The following is a 21,814-nucleotide window of genomic DNA, read 5'->3' on the forward strand; positions in this document are numbered from 1 at the left end:
TATGAAGTAATGAAATTTTTGGATATGGCGTACATGTGGTAAGAATATACCCAGATCCTTGACATAACGTGGCCTCGACAATGCTCCCCGCTTAAACACTACTCGGACTCCCTCCAGTCACTATCTGGCAGAGTAGAGGTAGCAAGATTATACACTAGCTGATCCGGAAGCCTCCTAGAGAGTTACCAATAGGTCCGGTCCGGTCCAGTGTACTAACTAGCGGCCGGCCTGCGAAAACCGTTTTAGAGCTGTACCCTCGAAATGTAAGGAATATTGGATCTCGCCACGACGTTCATCATAACCTCAAAAGTCATGAATCATACTGCATGATGGAAGAGATAGGGAAGAGTTGACCGGAACTTAGCTCTAGAAACTAAACATGGGTTCCACCACTTCAAGCCTCCAATAAGCAAAGTGGTGGTATTTCACCGGTTGATGAAAGTCATCTTCCACCTAGTACTGCCTGGTAACATAGAGGGGCGGCGTTCCTCCATGTGGTGTGGGCGCCACACCTCGACCCCTGCTTACGTTGGTTCACACCTGGGTGGTCACCCACCATGTACTTGTGCATGGGGGTTATACCTAGGATTACTAACAGTCCCACCATCGTGAAGGTGCAAGCAGAGGATTTGGCTGTCACAGACCGTCCGGACTTCGCCGAAATTGGGTCCACTTGACTTGAGTGTCACCCGAATATCAGTTCCATCAGCGTTTTAGACTCCCAGGTAACAAGTACAGCTTGTCTGGCATATCTGAGAGAATGTCTGTGACAACCTCAAGGACCAATTTGTATAGTTTGTAAATATTTTAGTCCTGCTGTTTCGGATGCAACAATATTCCTCATGTATTATGGAACCCAAAGCAAAAGGCCTTTTCCTAAGTGACCTATGTAAACGCAGGTAAATAATTACATCGTGATATTGGCTGAAGTTCAGTATAGTGTACACTAGCAGGTACTTCGATGAAAGCGAGGAAGACGGTGATAATTGACAGGTGAAGGCACCTTCCCTTTCTGATTGTTTTGTGTCGTCGAAGAGGGGGTATTAGCTTAGGTAGGGTGTTTATCCCTCCACCCCGCTGTTTTAAAATGGGAAAACGAGTTCCCAATTTAAAAACACCCTAAGTATATCAACCTAGGAGGACAGTGGGCGGGGAAAGCAGTGGCATCTGCCAGTCACTGCTTTGTTCCTGTCCATTTGTCGAAATATGGGAGTCACAACTTGTCAATCACTGCTTTCCCACTGTTTTGCTTACCGTCATGTTGGAGGGTGTACACCGTTCTGGAGATTTACCGTGATATTTATTCGACCTTGAGAATACCGCGCACTACAAATGCACAGGTAACTAATTACACAAGTCATTTCCTGATTAGATATTGACAATGCGTTTCGACAGGTGTGTCTTTTACGTAGAAAAGATTTACTCCGTATACCTCTACATTTTACGTAGAAAAGCGTGCCCGGGGGTAAGTGAGCAGGGGACGAAGCCTCCTAGTATTAAAATTTAAAAATAATTATTAATTAATAATAATGAGTTTATTAATTAATAATAAACTGTTTTCTTTGTTGCCACTTTGTAGGAACGTGTTCGAAATTAGGGAGCCCAGGACCGAACCCTGGTGGTAGTACCTGTGAACAGGCCTAGAGACTTGTTGATGCTTGGATTTGACAATAATGGTGCGTTCAGTAAAGTAATTTCTAAAAAGCTTGTATAAATTGGCAGGACAATCTGCTTGACGAAGGCATTGTAGGGCACTCTACGACTATACTCTGTCGAAGGCTCCCTCAAAGTCGACGAATATGACCAGCTCATATTTAAAGGATTCTCGGGAAAAAGAGAATAATTAGAAGTCTTCAACAACTAGAAGAGAACCACCTGAAGAAGAGGTGTTTTTTTTTTTTTTTTTTTTAAGACTTATGCTGGCACAGAACGGAGAAGACTACTGGGACTGACTTCTTTCTTGAATGAAATCAAACTGGACAGTTCAACTTGTGACTTCATTTGAAAATAAGAAAATGTACTGAGAACATTTAGACTGTTGTGAAAAAGACTAAGACCTTAGGGAATCATGTATATATGTTAATATAATCATTACAATTGTTTTGCCAGAACATTCTCCTAGCCTTGGAGTGGTTGGTCCTGGTGACTCGGGACCAAAATTATATATCTCCTAAGAACAGAAGTGTTTTGGTCGAGATACTCAAGACCATGAATGTACATAACTACTAGTTGTTTTTTTTTTTCTGGCTCTCAGGTATGGGCAACCTGGGAGCGGGATTGCAGGCACCCGCCAGTATTGCACTACCTCTAGTGGGTGCGAGATTTTCGGTGGTAATTACACCGGTACAGGATAAAACTTGACCCAGGCCTGGTGCTAGGGATGGGCACCAGGCAGCAGCTGCCGATGTGTTGGCTGCACCCCGGTGGCGTAGTAGCCTGACACAAACAAAACAATATTTATACACTTACACTTTTTCAGGCCCATTATGCAGAGGTTCTGCACCATAACAGAGTACAAAAGGTGAAGATGGGCTAACGCATAGAAGCCACCCTGATACAAGAACACACACACACAGTACCTTGATTACCATTATATAAAATGAATATATATATATATATATATATATATATATATATATGATAATGTGTATAAAACTGTATACAGTCTTGTATATAAATTGTTTATATATCATGAGAATGTACATAAAATTGTGTGTAAATAAATGGAAATGAAAAAAGCTCATATTTAGACTGGGAAGTCTCCAGATGAAGGACTAGGTCAGAAAGGGCCTCCTCACTGGATGACACTCGTATGAAGAAGACTTGGAAGGCCTACTAAATTACAGTTCTATTTTTATAGTAAATGTTTATCCGAGTTCTTGGAGCCATTCAAAAATTGTAGCCATTTTAAAACCAGGGAAAGATCTTTCAAATTCTTTGAATTATCGCTTTCCAGCTATCTTGGGGGAAACTCTTGAAAAGATGTTTCATAACCGCTTAACTTGGCTTTTAGATACCCAAAATTTGCTAAATGCCAATCCATTAGGCTTTTACAAACACAGATCCTTCTTTGACCTTATGATCAAAGCAGAATCTAATAACCGCAATGCATTCATTCATTAAAAAAAAAAAAAAAAAATATGGTTATAGTGAGGTTGGATATAGAAAATGCATTTGATACTACTTGTCTTTAGGGAGTCCTTCAGGATCTTCATGAGTAGAACTTCGAGGCAACCTTCCCCTCTTTTCAAACTTTCTACAACGTCAGTCCTTCCAAGTACGCTAACAAAATACTCACTCTAAGCATTATATGCAATAAGTCCCACTATTTTTGCTCTAAGACTTAATCAACTAATGGCCTTCCGAATTCAGTGAAAAAACATATCTTTATGCAGACGACCTATCAAATATCATATCACTCTCAAGATATGTCATATAGAAAGACAACTGCTAGTTGCAGGCCACAATCAATAGAATCACTGTATGGACAAACTACAATAGCTATCATCTATAAAAACAAAATACAGTAGCCACACATTTCTGCGAAAAACTAAATCCAAATCCGGACCGTCAGTTATATTTACGGGACCATATCATCAGTTCGTTAGTACCATGCACGTCGCTGGAATAATATCAGATAAAAAAAAAAAAAAAACTTAACTTCCTATCACATATAAAGCAAATCTGCACCAACTCCTTAGAAAAAATTAACATCTTTAGCTGATGGTACTGTTCTCAATTTTTACCGAGCTTTAATCAGGTCGCGTCTGGACTACAGCTTTCCAGACTACGACTCTGACAGGAAGAGTGCACTGGCATGGCTTGAACCTATCCAGCACAACGCTTTCAGAACTGCATTAGGAGTATTGAGAACCTCCCCATCTCAAAGCTTATATGTAGAAGCTCACGAGCTACCCGAACAAGTGGCTCTTGAAGGAAAATTTTATAGTAAACTATGCATCCAAATTTTGGAGCCTGCCAACTCATTCCATTTGGTCATACCTCTTTCCTCAATGGACGACGCATTATAAGCCTCTTTTCAAAAAACCTGCAGGCATTATACTTTATGAGATCACTTCACATTGGAATTTATACATTGAAAATATCTATGAAGTCGTGAACCTCTCTAACCTTCCGTGTGCTACAACTATGGTTAAATGTGATGGTTGTTCCAGTCAGTGAGTTAGACATTCTTTGGCAAGCTTAAATATAAGACAACTTCATGCTATCGACATCCAAAATTATGCTCGGTATAATCAGATATGCACTGATGGATCGAAATCAGACAAAACAATTTCTCTGCAGAAGTTTTTGTCATGTCCCTAGCTCTTAAGCACTTAGATTCTTAAACCAGCACTTAGCATATCATCTATACCGATTCTTTAAGCTGTATGAAAAATGAAACACAAAATTACCATTTCTTGCTGAAACAATCTGATCCAAACCGATCCAGCTACAAGACAAACACGCAGCAGTATTCTGTGGATCCAGCTCATTCTGGAATACTCGGAAATTAAAACGCAGAGAAGGCAGCAAAACAACCAATAAATTCAAATGTGATTAACATGAAGATCCCTATTCAAGGCTACAAAACCATTGTACAAAAAGTCTATTACTCACAATGGCAAACTATAAGGCAAGAACACAGAAACAAAAAAAAAAAAAAAAACATAGAAATTAAGACTCAGTCACCCTTCTGGACTTCCAGCACCAGGAAAGTAAGACAAGGTAAAATGCTTCTTGGACACATTAACTCATCTTTACCTTCTCAGAAGCGAAGGTCTACGCGGTGTACTCACTGCCATAATGTTCTCACAGGGAAATACAGTATATTATGTTACGTGACTGCTCCTATTATCAGCAGGAGAGGCTAGAAACATTTATATCTCTCAGAAGTTTACAGGAACCTATAACAATGAAGCATATTTTGGGAAATGAAGCAAACCTAGATGAATTCTCTTTCCTAAAGAAGTAAGGATGTTCTCTCACCTCTAAAAACTTACAAATTTGACATTTTTATATTAATTGATTGAAAGGCACAATGTGGCCGCTGTAGTATATGGCTCGGTACACGTGATAACGAGCTCCGAAATGAGTTAGAAACATTGTCCAAGGTTGATGAAATTGATAAATTATTTGGACATACCCTTTACCTTCAATCAATAAACTTTCATTTACGTCCAAATAATTACTTCTAGTGAAGTGTTTTAATTTCTACTTGTACTTCAAGTACAAGTAGAAATTAAAACACAATGAAACCAGCAAAATTTATTTTGATTAAAAAGAAGAAAATGAACATTTTTAAAACATACATAATTACGTAAAGTTCGTGCATTTCTTATAAAATAAAACTGATATTTAATTACATTATTAAATGTATATATAAATTAAGTGAATGGGAAAGGGCAAAGCATGTAAATTGTTTTAACATCCATTGAACAAATAAACGAATTGATGTTTACGATCAGTTATGTGACCGTGAAATATTAAAAACAACTTACCCCTAAAATAATCAACACCGGAGTTATAAAGATGAAATCATATTCATCTCTAAGTTGCCAAGGGCATCTGAAATAAAATTTCATGAAATATTTCAATGATATCATTTTGCATCTTTTAAAAGCTAAGCGTAAAGAGAACAACTGTGTACAGAATTATCTATAAACTCTCGGCAAAAATTACTATTCAAATCAGATGAGAAGTTAAAGAGAGTATCTAACTTAGATAAGGTATATCTAAAACTATTGTGAACTGTTGAGAATTTTCTTGCAGTTGAGAAATATTAATATTTTATGGAGCATTGATGAATGCTAAATTAGCGAAAAAAAAAAAGAAGTTATTTCAGATTTAATTGTTCTTCTATAATCTTCTGAGATTTATGTGAATATTTCAAACAGAAAAGTTGAATGGCAGTTCTCCAGGGTGATCAAGTAAGGAATATTAAGGTTTTAAACCGTTTTAGTAGTGTAAATCACATACAACACATTGACAATTTTGAGTAATTCCGAGAAAATACTGAGAGTCCGAAAGAATGACTGACAGGAACAAAAAAAAACATAAAAAATAAATATATATTTTATTAAATTATTACTGATTTATACTTATTTTGTTTATTCTAATTCATATTTTTGTTTATTACTAATTTATATTTTTGTTTGTTACTCATTTAAATTTATTTTGTATTTCTAACAGACGTTGTAAATGATTGAATGCTACATAGTCGTATTCGTAAAACCGAAGCGACGTGCCACTTAAAAATAGACTCCCCTTGCTTATATAGCAAATAACCATTGCATGTGGTTAGCGACTTGGAGTTCTTCTCTTCTGATTCAAATATTAGGATCGTATAATTAAATAATTACACCCCGGACATCTTAAGCACAGTGATTCCAGACACCCGAGAGACTTCCAAATGGCAGGACTCAGCCAATCACATCCTTGATATGCTATTTCCACCAGACGACACTGCTCAGAACTTGTCTGAACATACTGCTATTCGTACAGCAAACAACAGTTATGAATCAGATGAAACCACAGAATCTTTCACCTTGGAAGAATTATCAGCAGTTCTCCAAAATATTAACATCCAAAAATATCCAGGATTAGATCTCATCGAATATAGTTTCATCCTCCGTCTCCACAAGCTTCGGCCGGAATACTATATACTCTTACTATACAACAAATGTCTTCAGGAGGGATTTTTTCACTATAAAAACATGGAGCCATAAAAAGACTGGGTGCGCTGCTTATTCGGAAATTTAATCGAAAGCTTGAGATTTCTCACACAAGGATCAGATTTCTTGTATGGTCAGACAAGCTAATAAAGTGCTGTTTTTATTAGCAGCAGTGGATAGTGTAGTATCGTCCCTATATATTTTAAACTCAGAATAAATAAATAAGTACTGTACTTCGTGTGTTAACACACAGATCTAATACATAATAGTTTTTCAGAGGTTTGCGTAGTTAATTGTTATGACAGGATTGTTTCAGTAGCTAACAAAAAAAAAAGCATTAACAGAATCATAAACTTACCCTTCCGGCAAAAATGCTTCTTTTCCAGGTTGTCCAAAATAGTTCTTAATTATTGCCCATACTACAGAAATGACCGCCGGAATAACTGAAAACAAAAAAAGTATGAGATATATATATATATGTGTGTGTGTGTGTGTGTGTGTGTGTGTGTTCGCGCGCGAGAGAGATTACTAGTATATTCAGAATAAGGTAATTACAAATAATGGAGAAAAAAAGGTGAATCACAAAATATTTCTGCGTATTGCCAACATGGAGTGTTAATCGTTTCTTTATACAGGGGGTATCATGCCAGTTATATTCCTTTATCAACGTGATAGCGAAGAAGAGCACAGTTGACTAAAATGCTCGCTGACAGCGAACATTACTGATCACACAGATGCCGACAACTTTTTCCACATGAACTACGTATATAAAGTAGCTCATATATTTATAATAAATAAATATAAAGTAGCTCATATATAGCTACTACCTATCAAAATTTTTACAGGTGTTTCTATTTTACATAGAATACGCTAGTTGTAGAATTAAGAATTATTGTTATAAAAAGCACATTACATAAGTACATAAAAATTTGAACCTAAAGTTAAAAACTAAATAAGTAAAATAATTAGGGATATTTCTGGAATTGGTTTTCGCAGATAATTATATTATATTTTTTATTTCTGCGCACTGCGATCAAAATCATTATGCTTTTTGATCGACCTTTTGTTGACCCATTGGTTAAACCGTTTAGCTAGAGCACGGACAAAGCATGCTCCACGTGAAAAAAAAAAATCTTTCGTGACAGTACAAGTAACCGCTCATAATTAAAAAAAAAAGATTATATATAAAAAATTTGGTAACAATACATATTCTTTATTCGTAGCAATTCTAAGTAAGAGTATATACAAAAATGTTATTATATCATTAAAATATAAAATAAGGTGTAGTATTTAATTTTATTTTTTCAATATAATTTTTTTTTTAAAAATCAAATGGTGTAATATTTATGAATACCAAAGAATCGTGTGGGGGAAACTATCCAATAAAAATTATATTTGAAGTCTCACTTACCCCAGCCAATACAAAAGTAGATCCGGAATTTCACTTTATCCACTGAGAATGTTTTCACAACTAGAATATAGAGGTATAGCCCTTCTACAAACATCCAGAAGAAGTTGGTACAAATTAAATATGTCAATAAGATGACCATATAACATGCTACCTAGTGAATAAAAATATTAAAATATTATGCTTCTCTTCTAATAATGAATTTGCTGTTGTTAGTTTTTAGGAGGTCGGCTGCTTAGACCATATTGCACAATTGTATGTGTCTGTAGAAGTGTGCGTTCACTGGCCGATTTGCATGTTTTGCACACTGTAAGCGGATTAAAAGCACAGGGGATAACCTTATATACACCAAAATTCTGCGACTTTCTTGCACTATATAGCTAAAACTAAAACTTTTTTTTCCCCTTTATATATGGCATCAGCGTTTTTTTTTATTGTTTTGGAATGCAATTTTACCGCCGGATGCCCTTCCTGACGCCAACCCTCACCCAGGCTGGGGATATGCGGTGGTCACGGACTCGAACCCCAGTCTAATCAAGAAGCGTGTGCTACGCATTACTGCTCCTGCCCACCTGGCTACGGAGGCGCCATAGCTAAAACTAATACTAATACAGTTTAATATCACGAAATTCACTCACGTAATTGGATCAGTACTATTATCTCTTCCTGAATCTGCCTGAAAGAATTGTTAAAGACCTCTGCAATTGGGGGGTTATAATTAGCCGATCTCATGTAGAGGGAAAAAAGTTCCTCCGTGAGTTGACCTGGGTTTTTCATGCGAATTAGCCCGTGAACACACATTTGTAAAGACATAATACAGAAGCGTAATATGGCCTAAAATGCAAATATGGCCAAATAACAATTAACGGTAACCAGTTAGAACATACTTCCAAAGAATTAAAAACAAACTGAATAAATATGTAAGCAAGAATGATTAATGATTAATGATCCCTGATGTAGGAGATGCAACAAATGATATAATTTTTTTTCTTATTTTAACAAATTACACCAATGTATTGTATTCAGTTTTTTTTTTTTTTTTTTTTGCAATTTTTATTTTATTTTATTATTTATTTATTTTATTTTTTTTTGTTTTTGCAAACAATGAATTCAATAGAAATAGGATTGCTTACCTTAACGGGTCCAGAAGAGTGGTAATTCTGAAGAATGTCAGTCAGGATCCATGTGACATCAATTAGAACATAAGTGACCATGAGATTTGTGTGAATAGTATTACGTAGACAACGCAAGTCTCTTAGAAAGAAAAAAAGAAAGTCATCTATTAGAAAATTTCATATTTACGGCTGAAGTATCGTACTCTTATTTTTTAGTGAAATCGTTTCTATTTTGATAACACATCGTAAATTTGTGAAAGTGTGGTCAATATTGGAAATGTGAAGTACAGTTGGTCATCACCAGTCTAGAATTATGGGGAACCAACTTCAGATTCCGGACTTAGAAGTTTTATTCAAAATGACAGAAGAATCGAAATTATGCTTATAATTCTTGTCTTAATAATTATGTTTATAATTACTATTGCTGTGCCTGAAGTATTATGAAGGGCAGCCATTGCATAATTGTGGGTGCATGAGTATGTGTGTTAGGCACCAAAACAACAACAGTTGTGAGCAGGGTGGCCATATTTTGAAAATTGGTAAGCGGGAAAACTTGAAACGAAATGTGTAGTGTAGCATTTTTTCCTTCAAAAAGTAAACGAAAAATATAAAATTACAATTAAAATACATTTTTTTATCAATCAATCATAGTATTATGTGTTATATGATTGTTGTTAATATGTATTTGTCCTATATAAACTATAATATTATTTATAACAGTTATTTTAAAAATAGCGAGGAAGACTACTTTTACTTTATATATTTTTCTTTAGATTTCGCTAGTTTTTTTTTTAAATTTCTTTTCCTTCCGAAGATTTTAAAAAGTTTTTAAATTCTGAACAGGACATGTTATAGTTTTCTTTCACCTAGTTCGGTTTCTAAATTTTCTAAAAAAATACTGTTTCTCTCTTTCCGCCAAGCAGTTTTCATTAAGCTGAAAACTCTTTCTGATGAAGCATTTGAATGTGGAATGCTTAATATGGCGCTTACAATTTGAGACAAATTATTTGCCTCCGGAAATTTTGAGAAAAATTGCACCCATTTTTTTTTTTTTTTTTTTTTTATCAACACGCATTTCCTTTTCTTCATCACTCAGTCACGAACAAAATGCCTTCACACTTTCTCATTTTTCTCTTGTTATTAGAATTAATTTTTAACACGTGCATTAGATTCCAATAAGAATTAACTAAAAATATGTAAAATCAATAAATTAATAGTTTTTTCCTCTCTTATCGGGACAAATGATAGTATTATCGGGAAGCGGGACTTGAAGTTCTAAACCGGGACGGTGGTTGTGAGACGGCAGAATTTTGTATTTGTAAATTGTGTGTATTCTATAGTCGGTTGGCATGGTTGCTGGAAGAAAAACCTGAGTTTCCGGGACATAAAAAAACAAACTGAATTAAATGCAGCCCTAGCCCAAGACTGTCTATCCCGGGGACTGTTATAAAAAAAATAAGCCAATAAAAGATCTAGGATTCATCGGGTACTTACAAGCAGAAGGCAGGCGACTCGCTTTCCGCGAACTTACTCAGCTTAAATGAATCAAGGTAACAACAAAATATGTTTAGTAACTCAAACGAATCAAGGTAATAACAGCATGGCAGAACTAATCATCGCTGGTTGTGTTAATCTGCCTGCTTACTTGGAATGAATTTTATTTTTAGCTTGCTGGTGTTAGCAGCCAAAGCAATGAATATTGCGTCATTACTATGCTCTGATTGGAAGAATGAATGGGCATATGGCGGATACGCAGATACAAAATGTTTGCGGAAGTCTTTTCTTCGATATTTTTTTCTATTTATGACAGTTATTTTTTGTTAATAGACGATAAGCCCTTTTTTTTTCATAAATATAATTAAAAGTTTTTTAAAGTTAGCAAACCTACTTGTATGTGTACGTCACACATACTAGTGTGCAAAATTTAAGGACCAATCAGGTTTTCACCTGTAGCTTCTCATAGGAGTGGCCTGGATATGGGAAAAGCATACCAAAAGAACCTCGTGAGGTACAGAAATGATGAAGGAAACAACACCGACAACGGAAACAAAACGGTACAGAGCACTGGCTGCCATGATACAGATGCATCACTGCCAAAGATGGAACAAAGGGAAGAGGTGGTCTTCAATAGGAGATATGGCCATCCCTAATGTCGATGCAGGCTTTGCACCGCCGTCCATACTTAGAACAATGTTGTTGATAAGTTCTTGCGGTAACATCGTCCATTCCTCTGTCAGCGCCATCTTCAGCTGGTGAACATTTTCTGGTGGGTGTGGATGTGTCACTAGGCGTCTCCCCAGAGCGTCTCATATGTGTTCGTTGGGATTAAGATCGATGGAAACGGGCAGGCCAATCCATACAAACAATGTCCTCACTTTCCAAAAAAATCAACATCTGCAATGCGATGGGGTGTGGCGTTTACATAAACACGAACTCGGGGCCAATGGCACCTCGGAACAGACGCACATGGGGAAGGATTATTTCAGTACAGTAGCGTGCACCGGTTACAGTACCACCTTTCAGTATCTGGAGTCATATACGTCCATCCAAGATAACCTCCACAGACGAGAACACCTCGACCGCCATATCGATCCCTTTTAGTGATGTCTGCGGGGTGATACCGTGTGCCAACCTCTCGCCAGATTAGCTGACGTCCAAAATCGCTGCTGAGACTGAATCTATTCTCATCAGTAAAGGGTACCTTAAGTAAAGATTTTGTGGTTGTAACCTTTAGAAATAGTGTTGGTCCTTAAGTTTTGCACACTAGTGTATAAATTGGCAGGTGACAGCTTTGAGTAACCCAACTCCCCAGAATTTACAACAGACGCCGATCAACCTGCATCCTATGTGTCCATAGCCAGTAAGCAGATGAAGGTGTGTTTCCGACGTGGACAGTAGACGCTTGTCAGCCTGCGTTCTACGTGTAAGCACTGATTAATGAGTGCCGAGATCTTTTACACCCCTGTGGGAAAATGGTGATTATAACCACTATCACAATTGCGTTGCATAACTGAAAAACAAGTAAGCTATTCAAATTCCAACGTTATAATGTTGGAATTCAATAATGGATAATTGAAATAAATTGCTATAATGAATTATAAAATAAATATTTTCAATTTCCTTTGATAAATTAAACATGTTTTAAACTTAAAAGTAAAAGTCATGGAGTAAAACTTACTTGAAATAGAGAAATATCCAGAGTGCTAGGATGAGAGCGGCTAGAGACAATCCATACCCTATGTAATATACAGTAGTAGCCTCTTTCGTATCCCAGAGGTAAGCAGACATCTGCGGTGAGAGAGACCGATATATTAATGAAAAATTCGTAATATATATATATATATATATATATATATCTGTTTTGCTTAGAGTGTTATTTGAATTTTAATGACATTTAAAAAACCGAAAATTTTATCCAAATAAGTTTGCTATTTAAATGCATCAGCGACTAAGACCATATTGTCTTGTTGTGTTTTTTTCCTTTAGCCAGCGGGTAGTTGATTGAATGGAGGAGTGAAATTGGAGCGTGTTTTTTTTTTTTTTTTTTTTTTTTTTGGCTGATGCTACATAAGCTTGCTTTCTTGCATCGTATGCCTCTGCTAATGCTAATGTCTGCACAAGCGTGAATTTACGGACCGATTTACATGCTGTGCGAGCTGAAAAAAACCGGCCTTTATTTCAAGAGGACTCTAGAAATTCCCCCAGTCATAAATGGGAATTGAACTCAGACCTCCATGACGGTATAATGGCGAAACCGCTATACTGTATTGTCACGAAGGACGCCTAATGAGGAGGGTCATTCGCAAGTTTCATACTAGGAGGGGAGCTAAGCAACTTAACTAATAACAGCTTAACTATTAGTTAAGCTGTGTAGGGTAAAGGCTATATACTGTTATTGGTTGGTTTTCCAAAATAAAAATAAATGCATTGCTTCAGATTTATGAATATAGGAAATCATTAAGGATTTAACGAACTTCTCAATAAAATTTTATATTCATGGTAAATTCAAGTTTAGAACTAGTCTTAGGGCAGAATTTATATCTGACCTATAAAAGGCTACTACTCACCTTCTGGTACCGGTCATCATGGAGCAAATAACATTCACGATAATTCGACTTGTTCTCCCACTCTCCTGTCTCCAGACACATCTTGGTGATGTTACCTAAGCGGGGGGAAAAATAGGTAAGATTGCAGTGATTCACCTCGCAACCTGAAACGTGTATACTTTAAAAGCGTAGGAATTTCAGGTGGATACCGAAGCGAAAAGAAGTGAAGTACATATATAAATAAAAATTTAGAATAAAAATAGCCACAGATAAAACAGATTAAATAGCTACATATTAAAAAAAAAAAAACTGTCATATTACCGCCACCGGAGAACAACCTCATCTACTATATGTATTATGATCATAAATTTTGTGTATTCAATGGTCGGTTTGCCTTTGTTGCTCCATTGAGAGGATCTTGCCATCCTCAATTGAAACCGACTTACTCAGCCAAGGACCGAAAAAAAGTACATAAAAGTTGTTTCCAGATTCGTAACTAGGGTTGATGGCACCCCTTGAAAACTGTTCTTTAAAATTCTGGCTAAATTCTTATACTGATACTAAAATTTAGCGCCCAGGGCACGTGCCCACCTGCCTCGCCTTAGTTACGCCACTGGTTGCTGCATTTTTTGACGGGATTAGAAAAGGGGCCTTTATCACACAGTACGTGAAGGACGATGATTATAACCACTGTGCTACCACGAAAACCTACTGGTTGAATTAAAAAAAAAAAAAGTTCATATTAGGGCCACCTAAGGCTGAACTTATAAGCTCATGTTTATTATAAATAAAATAAATAAATTTTCTGTTTATACTCCGGGACGACCAAACGGTCAGAGGAGTTCACAAGATAGACAGAATACAAGAAACAGCACCGTATTCAGTAGTCACGGGCTTGAACCCCGGTCACTCAAGGCACGTGTACTTATGCACCCGCGCGCCTGACCACTAGGCTACGGCGGCTATTATGTCTATAAATTAGCGTGTTCAATGATCGATTTACCTGTTTTTTCTCTATGAAAAACTTGAGTTTACGGGGAGGGGGAGGAACCTTGCTATTCACACCTGATTCCAACTGACTCAGCTACGGAGTGAAAAAAAAGCTCATAAAGGTTCGTGCGTCATCGACGGGATTCGAACCTGGGCCTTTTCTACCCAGTGTGGGAACGACAGTGTTTATAATCACTATGCTACCAGCGCAGTCACTGTGGGGGGAAGGGAACAAAAAAAATCAAATTATTATATTAGGGTTACCCGTAATTGATTACATAAACTCGTATTTTTGATTGTAAATTGCGCGTGTTCTCTGGTCGATTTGCTTGTTTTGCTGGACGAAAAAATCCCAGTTTCTGGGGGGGGGGGGACCTCGTTATCTACGCCTGAAACCGACTAACTCAGCCACGGAATGAAAAAAGCTTATTAAAGTTCCTCGCGTCATCGACGGGAGGAACGTGAGGAGGACGCCAATTCTACCAACTGTGCTACCCGTGAGGACAAAGAATGAGGAAGAAAGTTGACAGGCCTCATCGAACAAGAGAATAAAGCTATTAAAACCTTTAAGGATTACTTCAAGAAAAACAGCGCCAAGCTACCGGCCCATAATGAAGACAGACAAACGGCACAAAAAAAATGTTAATGAACAAGTAAGCAAAACTAACTTGTTGGCCTTTGTTTTCTCTTTCGTCATGATGAGTAACTTCTATCTACCTTGATTATTCTGTCTATATCAGTGATGAATCCAAGGGCGGAGAATTTATACAGTAAATTTGTTCTTTAAAACTCAAAAAATGCGAAATAATTGCAAAAAAAACCTTACCTTCATTGTCGTATTTGATGCCATTAAGTTCACTAAAACATGGTAAGGTGGCAACAAAACCAGCATTTGTAGAAGGCCAACAGGACAGTCCGTCCCACTTAACACCACAGTAGGGATGGGGACCTGAAAAATGTGGCATTTAAATGTTTAGAATGCACTCTTTTTTTTATGATAATTATTTTATTTGAAATAAGTTGCATTAGTATTTAATTTTTTTTAATGAAAAACCCCAAGCAAGGGAGGTATTAGAACCTATAGTACTTAGTATCATGTGTTAAATGTTGAGAGGATAAAAGAAGATGCAGTGGTGGACAAAAAAACTGCATCACCTTAAAAAAAAGTAACGTTTGTAGTGAAACGTTTGATTACAGTCATTTTGTTTGTCGCAAAGCAAAGCAAAGGTATTGCGTCAGATAACGCTTCTATTGCATCAGACAGTAATTGCAAGATTAACGCTTCTATTGCATCAGACAGTAATTGCAAGATTAACGCATCTGTTGCATCAGACAGTAATTGCAAAGTTAACGCTTCTATTGCATCAGCCGTTTCTATAAATACGGCGTTGGAAGGGTATATACGCTCATTAGTATCCTGTTTTGCGAAGGTGTAAGCATGGCTCCATATGTCCAGTTGACACCAATTAAAAAAAGTGTAGCTGTTGCTCTGTCCCAGGAAGCTTTCTACGCATGCTACCGCAGATAAAATAGGCTGCCATCTGTCAACAGTATCCCTGGTGCTGAAATTAAAGCATGAAACCGGTGATGCGAAGAGAATACCTGGATCAGGTTGTAAGAGAGTGAATACGCTTTCCCAAGATCAATATTTGAAACGGCTATGCCTTCGTAATCTCCATGCTAGTGCTCCTGATCTAAAACTGGATTTTGAGATGGGCTCTGGTGTTAAAACAAGTGCACGAACTATCCAAAGATGAAAGCCTACCGGGCTAGCCGGGTGGGTAAAGTGCCTGCCTGGCAACCCAAAGGTCGCGGGTTCGAATCCCGCCTCGGACTTGGATCAAAGTACTGCAAAAACCTTGGGAGGTGCATTATGGCCACAGAAGCTGATGCGCCAACAACTACAAACAAAAAAAAAAAAAAATATATATCCAAAGATGGCTTTCAGAATGTAGTCTGCATGCCTATCGGCCCAAGGAGAAGCCTTTGTTGACCCAACAAATGAGGAAGAAGCGACTTGCTTGGGTTAAAACTCATGTTTAATGGACAAAACAGCAATGGGACACCGTCATCTTTTCTGACGAATCGAAATTCAACCTGCATGACTCGGATGGGAAGCGATATATCAGAAGACGAAAATCGGAGGAATGCAATCCCGACTGCATAACACCACTGACTGTAAAATTCCCCGCCGGTCTGATGGTCTGGAGATGCACAACAAGCAAAGGGGTGGGGCGAATTAAGTTTATTAAAGTAATAGTGAATGCAGAAACCTGCACTACTGTCTTGTAGGAGTGCCTGAAACGTGTCATTAGAGATCACTACACAGACGTCCAAAATTGCATTTTTCAACAGGACTCAGCATCTTGCCACACAGGAAAATTGGTAAGTTTTATGCTATTTAGATTTAATGATGAGTTTGTCTTCTTGTCTCACAAGGCTTAAAACATACTTGCTTACACCAATGTTTTTTCCCTTAAGGTGGAGCCATACCTCAGAAATGCTGGCATTACAGTGTTGCACTGGCCAACACTTCAAATCTAGACAACAGTCTAGATTTGAACCCTATTGAAAATTTCTGGTACATAGTATTGTCTAAAATTTCTCAGAAGAAGCCAATACGTAAGATTCAGCTTCAGGAGAGCATTATAATGGTGTGGTACCGCGAAATTGGGCAACCGTATATCCAGAACTTGATTAACTCTATGCCAGATCATTGCAAGGCTGTAAATGCAGCTCGAGGAGGAACAACAAAATATTGAGGACTTATTTTGTTGATTTACAGTACATAATGCTATTACGTTAACTTGTCATTTCAGTTTGTACACGTAAATGCAATAAAATGTATGTTTGTTTGTCATGATTGCCATTTGCATGATTTCACATATTTCCATTAATTACGCATTTTACCCTTTGGGAAGATATTTATGGCAATTAGGTATATCAGGTGGAGTCTTTTTATTGGATTTCGTTCACAGAGGTATATATCCCATCTAACATTTCGAACATTTCTGCAATCCACAATGCTATGCAAAACACATTATTTGCAAAATTCACAAGCGATGCAGTTTTTTTGTCCGCCACTGTACTTGTTGACATTCGACTTGAATTTCTGTAAATTGTAATTTTCAGGAGATACGAGGGGGCATCAAAAAGTTCGTACCCTGACCTAGATAAAACATCAGTAGGAAGATGCTGTTTTTAATATAGGTTTTCTACATATTCAATAAATAACTTGTCAAATTTCATTCCTGTAGGTGATTGTACACCAGAGGTAGAGCTCGGAATCTGAGGAAGGACGCTATGGTTGACAAAGTGGGATCTCGAGTAGTAATCAAGCTCCTGCATTTTCAGGACAAGAAAGCTCAGGAAATTGACGAAGAAATGAAAGCTGTGTATGGGCAGAATTGTCCGTCCTATAACACTGTAAAAAAGTAGAAACGGGAGTTCCAGTGCAGTCGTACAAGCGTCTTTGACGAGCCAAGAGAAGGAAGGAAGGCCATCAACATCCACAAACAATAAGACGGTTGCGAAGGTTGAGCAGCTGGTGCTGAGTGACAGACGTGTGACAATTAATTTCATCGCAAATTCATAAATATATAAATAAATAAATTTTCTGTTTTTACTCCGGCACGACAACCAAGTCAGTAGAGTTTACAATAAATCGTCAATACAAATATTTATCGTATTTAGTAGTCACGGGCTTGAACCCCGGTCCACTCAAGGAAAGCGTACTATGCACTCTCGCTTCTGACCACTGGGCTACGTCAGGCCCTTTCTTATGTCTTTTAATTGCGTGTGTCCTATGGTCGATTGTCTGGACGAAACACCCCAGTTTCTGGGGAAAAACCTTGCTATCTACGCCTGAGGCCTCAGTCACGGAGTGAAAAAAGCCCATTAAAGTTCCTCGCGTCCTCGGCTGGATTCGAATCCGGGCCTTTCCCACTCGGTGTGGAAAGCATAGTGACGATACCACTGTACTACCGCGCAGACCATTTTACATGACCAAAAAAAAAAAAAAAAAAACCAAACTATTATATTTAGGTCACCCGAATAATTAAATTCATCTGCCGTGCTGTGTCTTATGTCTGTTAATTGCGTGTGTTCTATGGTCGATTTGTCTGTTTGCTGGACGAAAAACCCCAGTTTCTGGGAGAAAAACCTCGCTATCTACGCATGAGACCGACTAACTCAGCCATGGAGGGCAAAAAAGCCCATTAAAGTTCCTCGCGTCATCGACTCGATTCGAACCGGGGCCTTTTCCATCCGGTGTGGGGAGGACGGTGACGATACTACTGTGCTACAAGCGCAGTTTTTACATGACCATCTGCACATGTTGTAAGGTCTCCGCACCGCGGGTTCCAAGATTGCTGACGCCTTTGCAGAAGCAATGTCGAATGCAACGTTCTTGCCGTAGTAGCACTCAACCACTACTGCAGCACTCACCCTATTATTATTATTACTGGAACTGAGACTTCCTTGCACCATATGGTACAAGGATGTCTCAGGCTTCCTTGTACCATATGGTGCAAGGAAGCCTGAGACTTTTGTTGCACCAGCCAAAAAAATTTCTGAATTACCCTGAGAGAGAGAGAGAGAGAGAGAGAGAGAGAGAGAGACAGAGAAGGGAATCACCAAGAAAGAAAAGAATGATGATATCCAGCTCAGGGCCTTGGGTGTGTCAAGTCCGTACTCAACAGATGTGAGCCGCTGGGGTCTCCTGACCTAGACTTCTTGTCTTGAGAAATGAAGAAACCATTACGTGGACGCCGCTTTGATTCGTCTCAGGAAGTCATCAATGAAGTGGAATCGTAGTTTCAGGCAAAAAGCGCGGACTTCTATGATCAAAGCATTAAACAACTGATCCATGGGAGAAATGTGTTACTATACATGGAGAGTACTTAGAAGAGGATTAAAGTTCCTGTGAAGTTTCACCTTTCTAGGGCTATTATTTCTATATAAGGATACGAACTTTTTTGGTACCCCTCGTACATATGAAGGGAGGTCACCCATTACAAATCACGGGTTGCTGAACATTGATCTAGAAAACTCGTAAATTGAACTGAAAATTAAACGAAAAAAATAAAGCTCTTTTATTCACATTTTTCATAGTTTATACACACACACACACACACATAAATACCGTTTTTCCGTTTAAAGTATTTAAATGTGTTTATCGAAGCAATGTTAAGAGACTTAGGTTCATTCAAATGTAATGAAATCTAACTTGTGCTCTACAGAGTTAATGCAGGAACAATCAAACATACTTACTGTTAGCCTCGAAAGAAGAAGTTTCGGCCTGCTGCCTACATTTCTCTTCAATATCGGAGAGGAGAACCCCATCTTTAATGTGAAGCATTCGACTAGTATTATCTGCACGATTCGAATTCATCTTCCTGTTCAGATTTTATTCTTTTGCCGAGTTACCTAAATCCAGATATAAAAATCACCCAGTACTGACTCGAATGCACTTTACAATCGTGCTCAAGTCGCCTCTCTTTCCAGAACGGCGTTTTTTATGAAGCAAAAACGAAAGGATTATCATATCCAGATAAAAGCGATTTGAAGATGTGAAATACTATCAAAGGATTTCCTAGAAATCTGAAAAGATATAAATAATCAAAGCGTAAGCACCAATCGTACATGTTATGCTGGAATTGTAAACAATCATAAGGTTTTTGTAAGTATTACACAAACCTTATTTTTACCAGGTTCAGTTTATTTTGACTTTCAATAGCGATGTACACGTACATTCACGTGACATATATGACGGTAATTATTCGTAAGATTTCGAATTCCGTCACAGTGAATAATTAGGTAGCTCTGAAATTTCGAATCAATGGAACAAAGAGAAAAAGCATTTTTTTAAAAATTCGCGCAAAGATGAAATTGGAGCTGCTCACTTCCAGGGTAGTAGGATTGGACACAAGCATAATAAATTCTTCCACGTGATACGTTTATTACAGAACCGGAACGCCTGACGATACTCTGGGTAAGAGCAAAATTACAGAATTGTACGTAAAAGAATACTGAACTTAACACAGTAATAATTAAATTCTAAAATATTTATGAATATGTGAATATAGTCGACTTTCAAAAATATATTATTTTTAAATTAAATATGAGTAATTATTATCGATCAGTGAAAGAATATAAACACTGTTTAAAATAATATTATTTAGACCGTTTTATTTATTCAGCTTTAAATCTGTAATTTATGAAAGCATGAATATAACTAAATTCATTGAATCAAACGTGTGAGGGCGTTAGTTGTTTATGGCTTTAGTTTGGAATGTGCTCATCGTTAGTTTTTATAAGTACAGTGTATAGTGTTTTTACTTTGGCATTTCAGCTCGTTTACATCGTTTACCTGCAGGTCAGTTGCGATTGTGTTCCGATCCTTGCTACTTTTAACATTTAGATGTGTGAAGATTTTTTTTTAGTTTCTTTCAATAGCAAGTTACACTAAGCCTAATCGTTAGATACTGTTAACACTAAATTAGCAAGCATCGCGTTACTTCTGTTTAAGTCACAATGTATTATACTCGTTTCCTATTCATAAGCTGCTTATTTTTGTGTGTGTGCATTCACAAAGTGCTGTCAAATCTGTATTTAATTACCTTTGCCCGTGTAGTTTAATACGATAATGAGTTATGCTGGCATATGAGTTACGATTAATTAGTATACACTAATTACACATAACAGAGCCTATTGCAAGGCCATCTTTTCAATTAGGCACTTTGTCACTTATAAATCTGCTAGCATTTTCGGTGATCATCTGTACCTCTTTCGAGAATATTCTCGGTTAGGCTTCAATACAAGGTTCTTATCGATAGATCTTAACGACAATGAGTGACAGGCATGTCTAGCTCTGCTCACTGCTTTGTAGTGATTGGAAGATCTGGTTCTGGGAGGAAAATCGCTTCCCGATTTTAAACCAGTGGTAAAGGGGGAGAATATGGCTTTCCGATTTAAACCAGCGCCAAAAGGGGATAATCGGGAAAATTTCCCCCTTTGCTTCTAGTTTTAAATAGGAAAATGAAATTTCGCACAGGAACAGTTAGCATAACTAAATTCAATCTAACTCAAAATCGTGGTAATTAACAGCCAATCACCGTGAAGAAGGTGAAAGGAGCTACACATGCCCATCACTTATTGTAGTAGTAGTAGTGGCACGTGATGCAAGAAAGCAAGTGTATGAGCTTATGCAGCATCAGCCAAAAAAAAAACAAAAAAAAAAAAAACACACCATTCCCTCCAAATACCTGTCCAGTTCCTCCTTAAATTTATTTAACCTATCAACTTCCACAACGACAGATGGAAGTTTGTTCCAGCAATTAACCACCCGCTGGCTAAAGGCAAATTTCCGCACATCTATTCTACATTTGTCCTTTCTTAATTTGAACTTATGTCCCCGTAGGTTCGTAATCTGAACAAGTGGAAGGATCCCATCAGAATTCAGCATGCTCAACCCATTCAAGGCCTTATAGACCTCAATCAGATCACCGCGCAGGTGCCTAGTCTCCAGCCACTGCAATTTGCAGAACTTAAGCCTCTCTTGGTAAGAGGATCCCTTCATTC

The 21,814-nt window shown here is 37.5% G+C and overlaps 1 protein-coding gene across 1 annotated transcript in view; it reads right to left on the minus strand.

The window, feature by feature from the left end:
- The window catches only part of LOC150079325 (diuretic hormone receptor-like), a 156,754-nt gene that overhangs the window by 16,826 nt on the left and 118,114 nt on the right, over positions 1 to 21,814 (minus strand). Inside the window, exons 2-9 of the mRNA XM_090383772.1 lie at positions 19,505 to 19,834; positions 15,060 to 15,182; positions 13,265 to 13,359; positions 12,376 to 12,485; positions 9,216 to 9,336; positions 8,086 to 8,236; positions 7,033 to 7,117; positions 5,502 to 5,568 (exon numbers count right to left, since the gene is read on the minus strand). Of these exons, the coding sequence (XP_090239898.1) occupies positions 5,502 to 5,568; positions 7,033 to 7,117; positions 8,086 to 8,236; positions 9,216 to 9,336; positions 12,376 to 12,485; positions 13,265 to 13,359; positions 15,060 to 15,182; positions 19,505 to 19,625 (873 nt within the window). The 5' untranslated portion in view covers positions 19,626 to 19,834. The remainder of the gene's footprint in view (positions 1 to 5,501; positions 5,569 to 7,032; positions 7,118 to 8,085; positions 8,237 to 9,215; positions 9,337 to 12,375; positions 12,486 to 13,264; positions 13,360 to 15,059; positions 15,183 to 19,504; positions 19,835 to 21,814) is intronic.

The sequence above is a fragment of the Mastigoproctus giganteus genome, chromosome 10, assembly GCF_048544385.1.
Source record: "Mastigoproctus giganteus isolate SK-2022 chromosome 10, ASM4854438v1, whole genome shotgun sequence".
Taxonomy (NCBI): Eukaryota; Metazoa; Arthropoda; class Arachnida; order Uropygi; family Thelyphonidae; genus Mastigoproctus; species Mastigoproctus giganteus.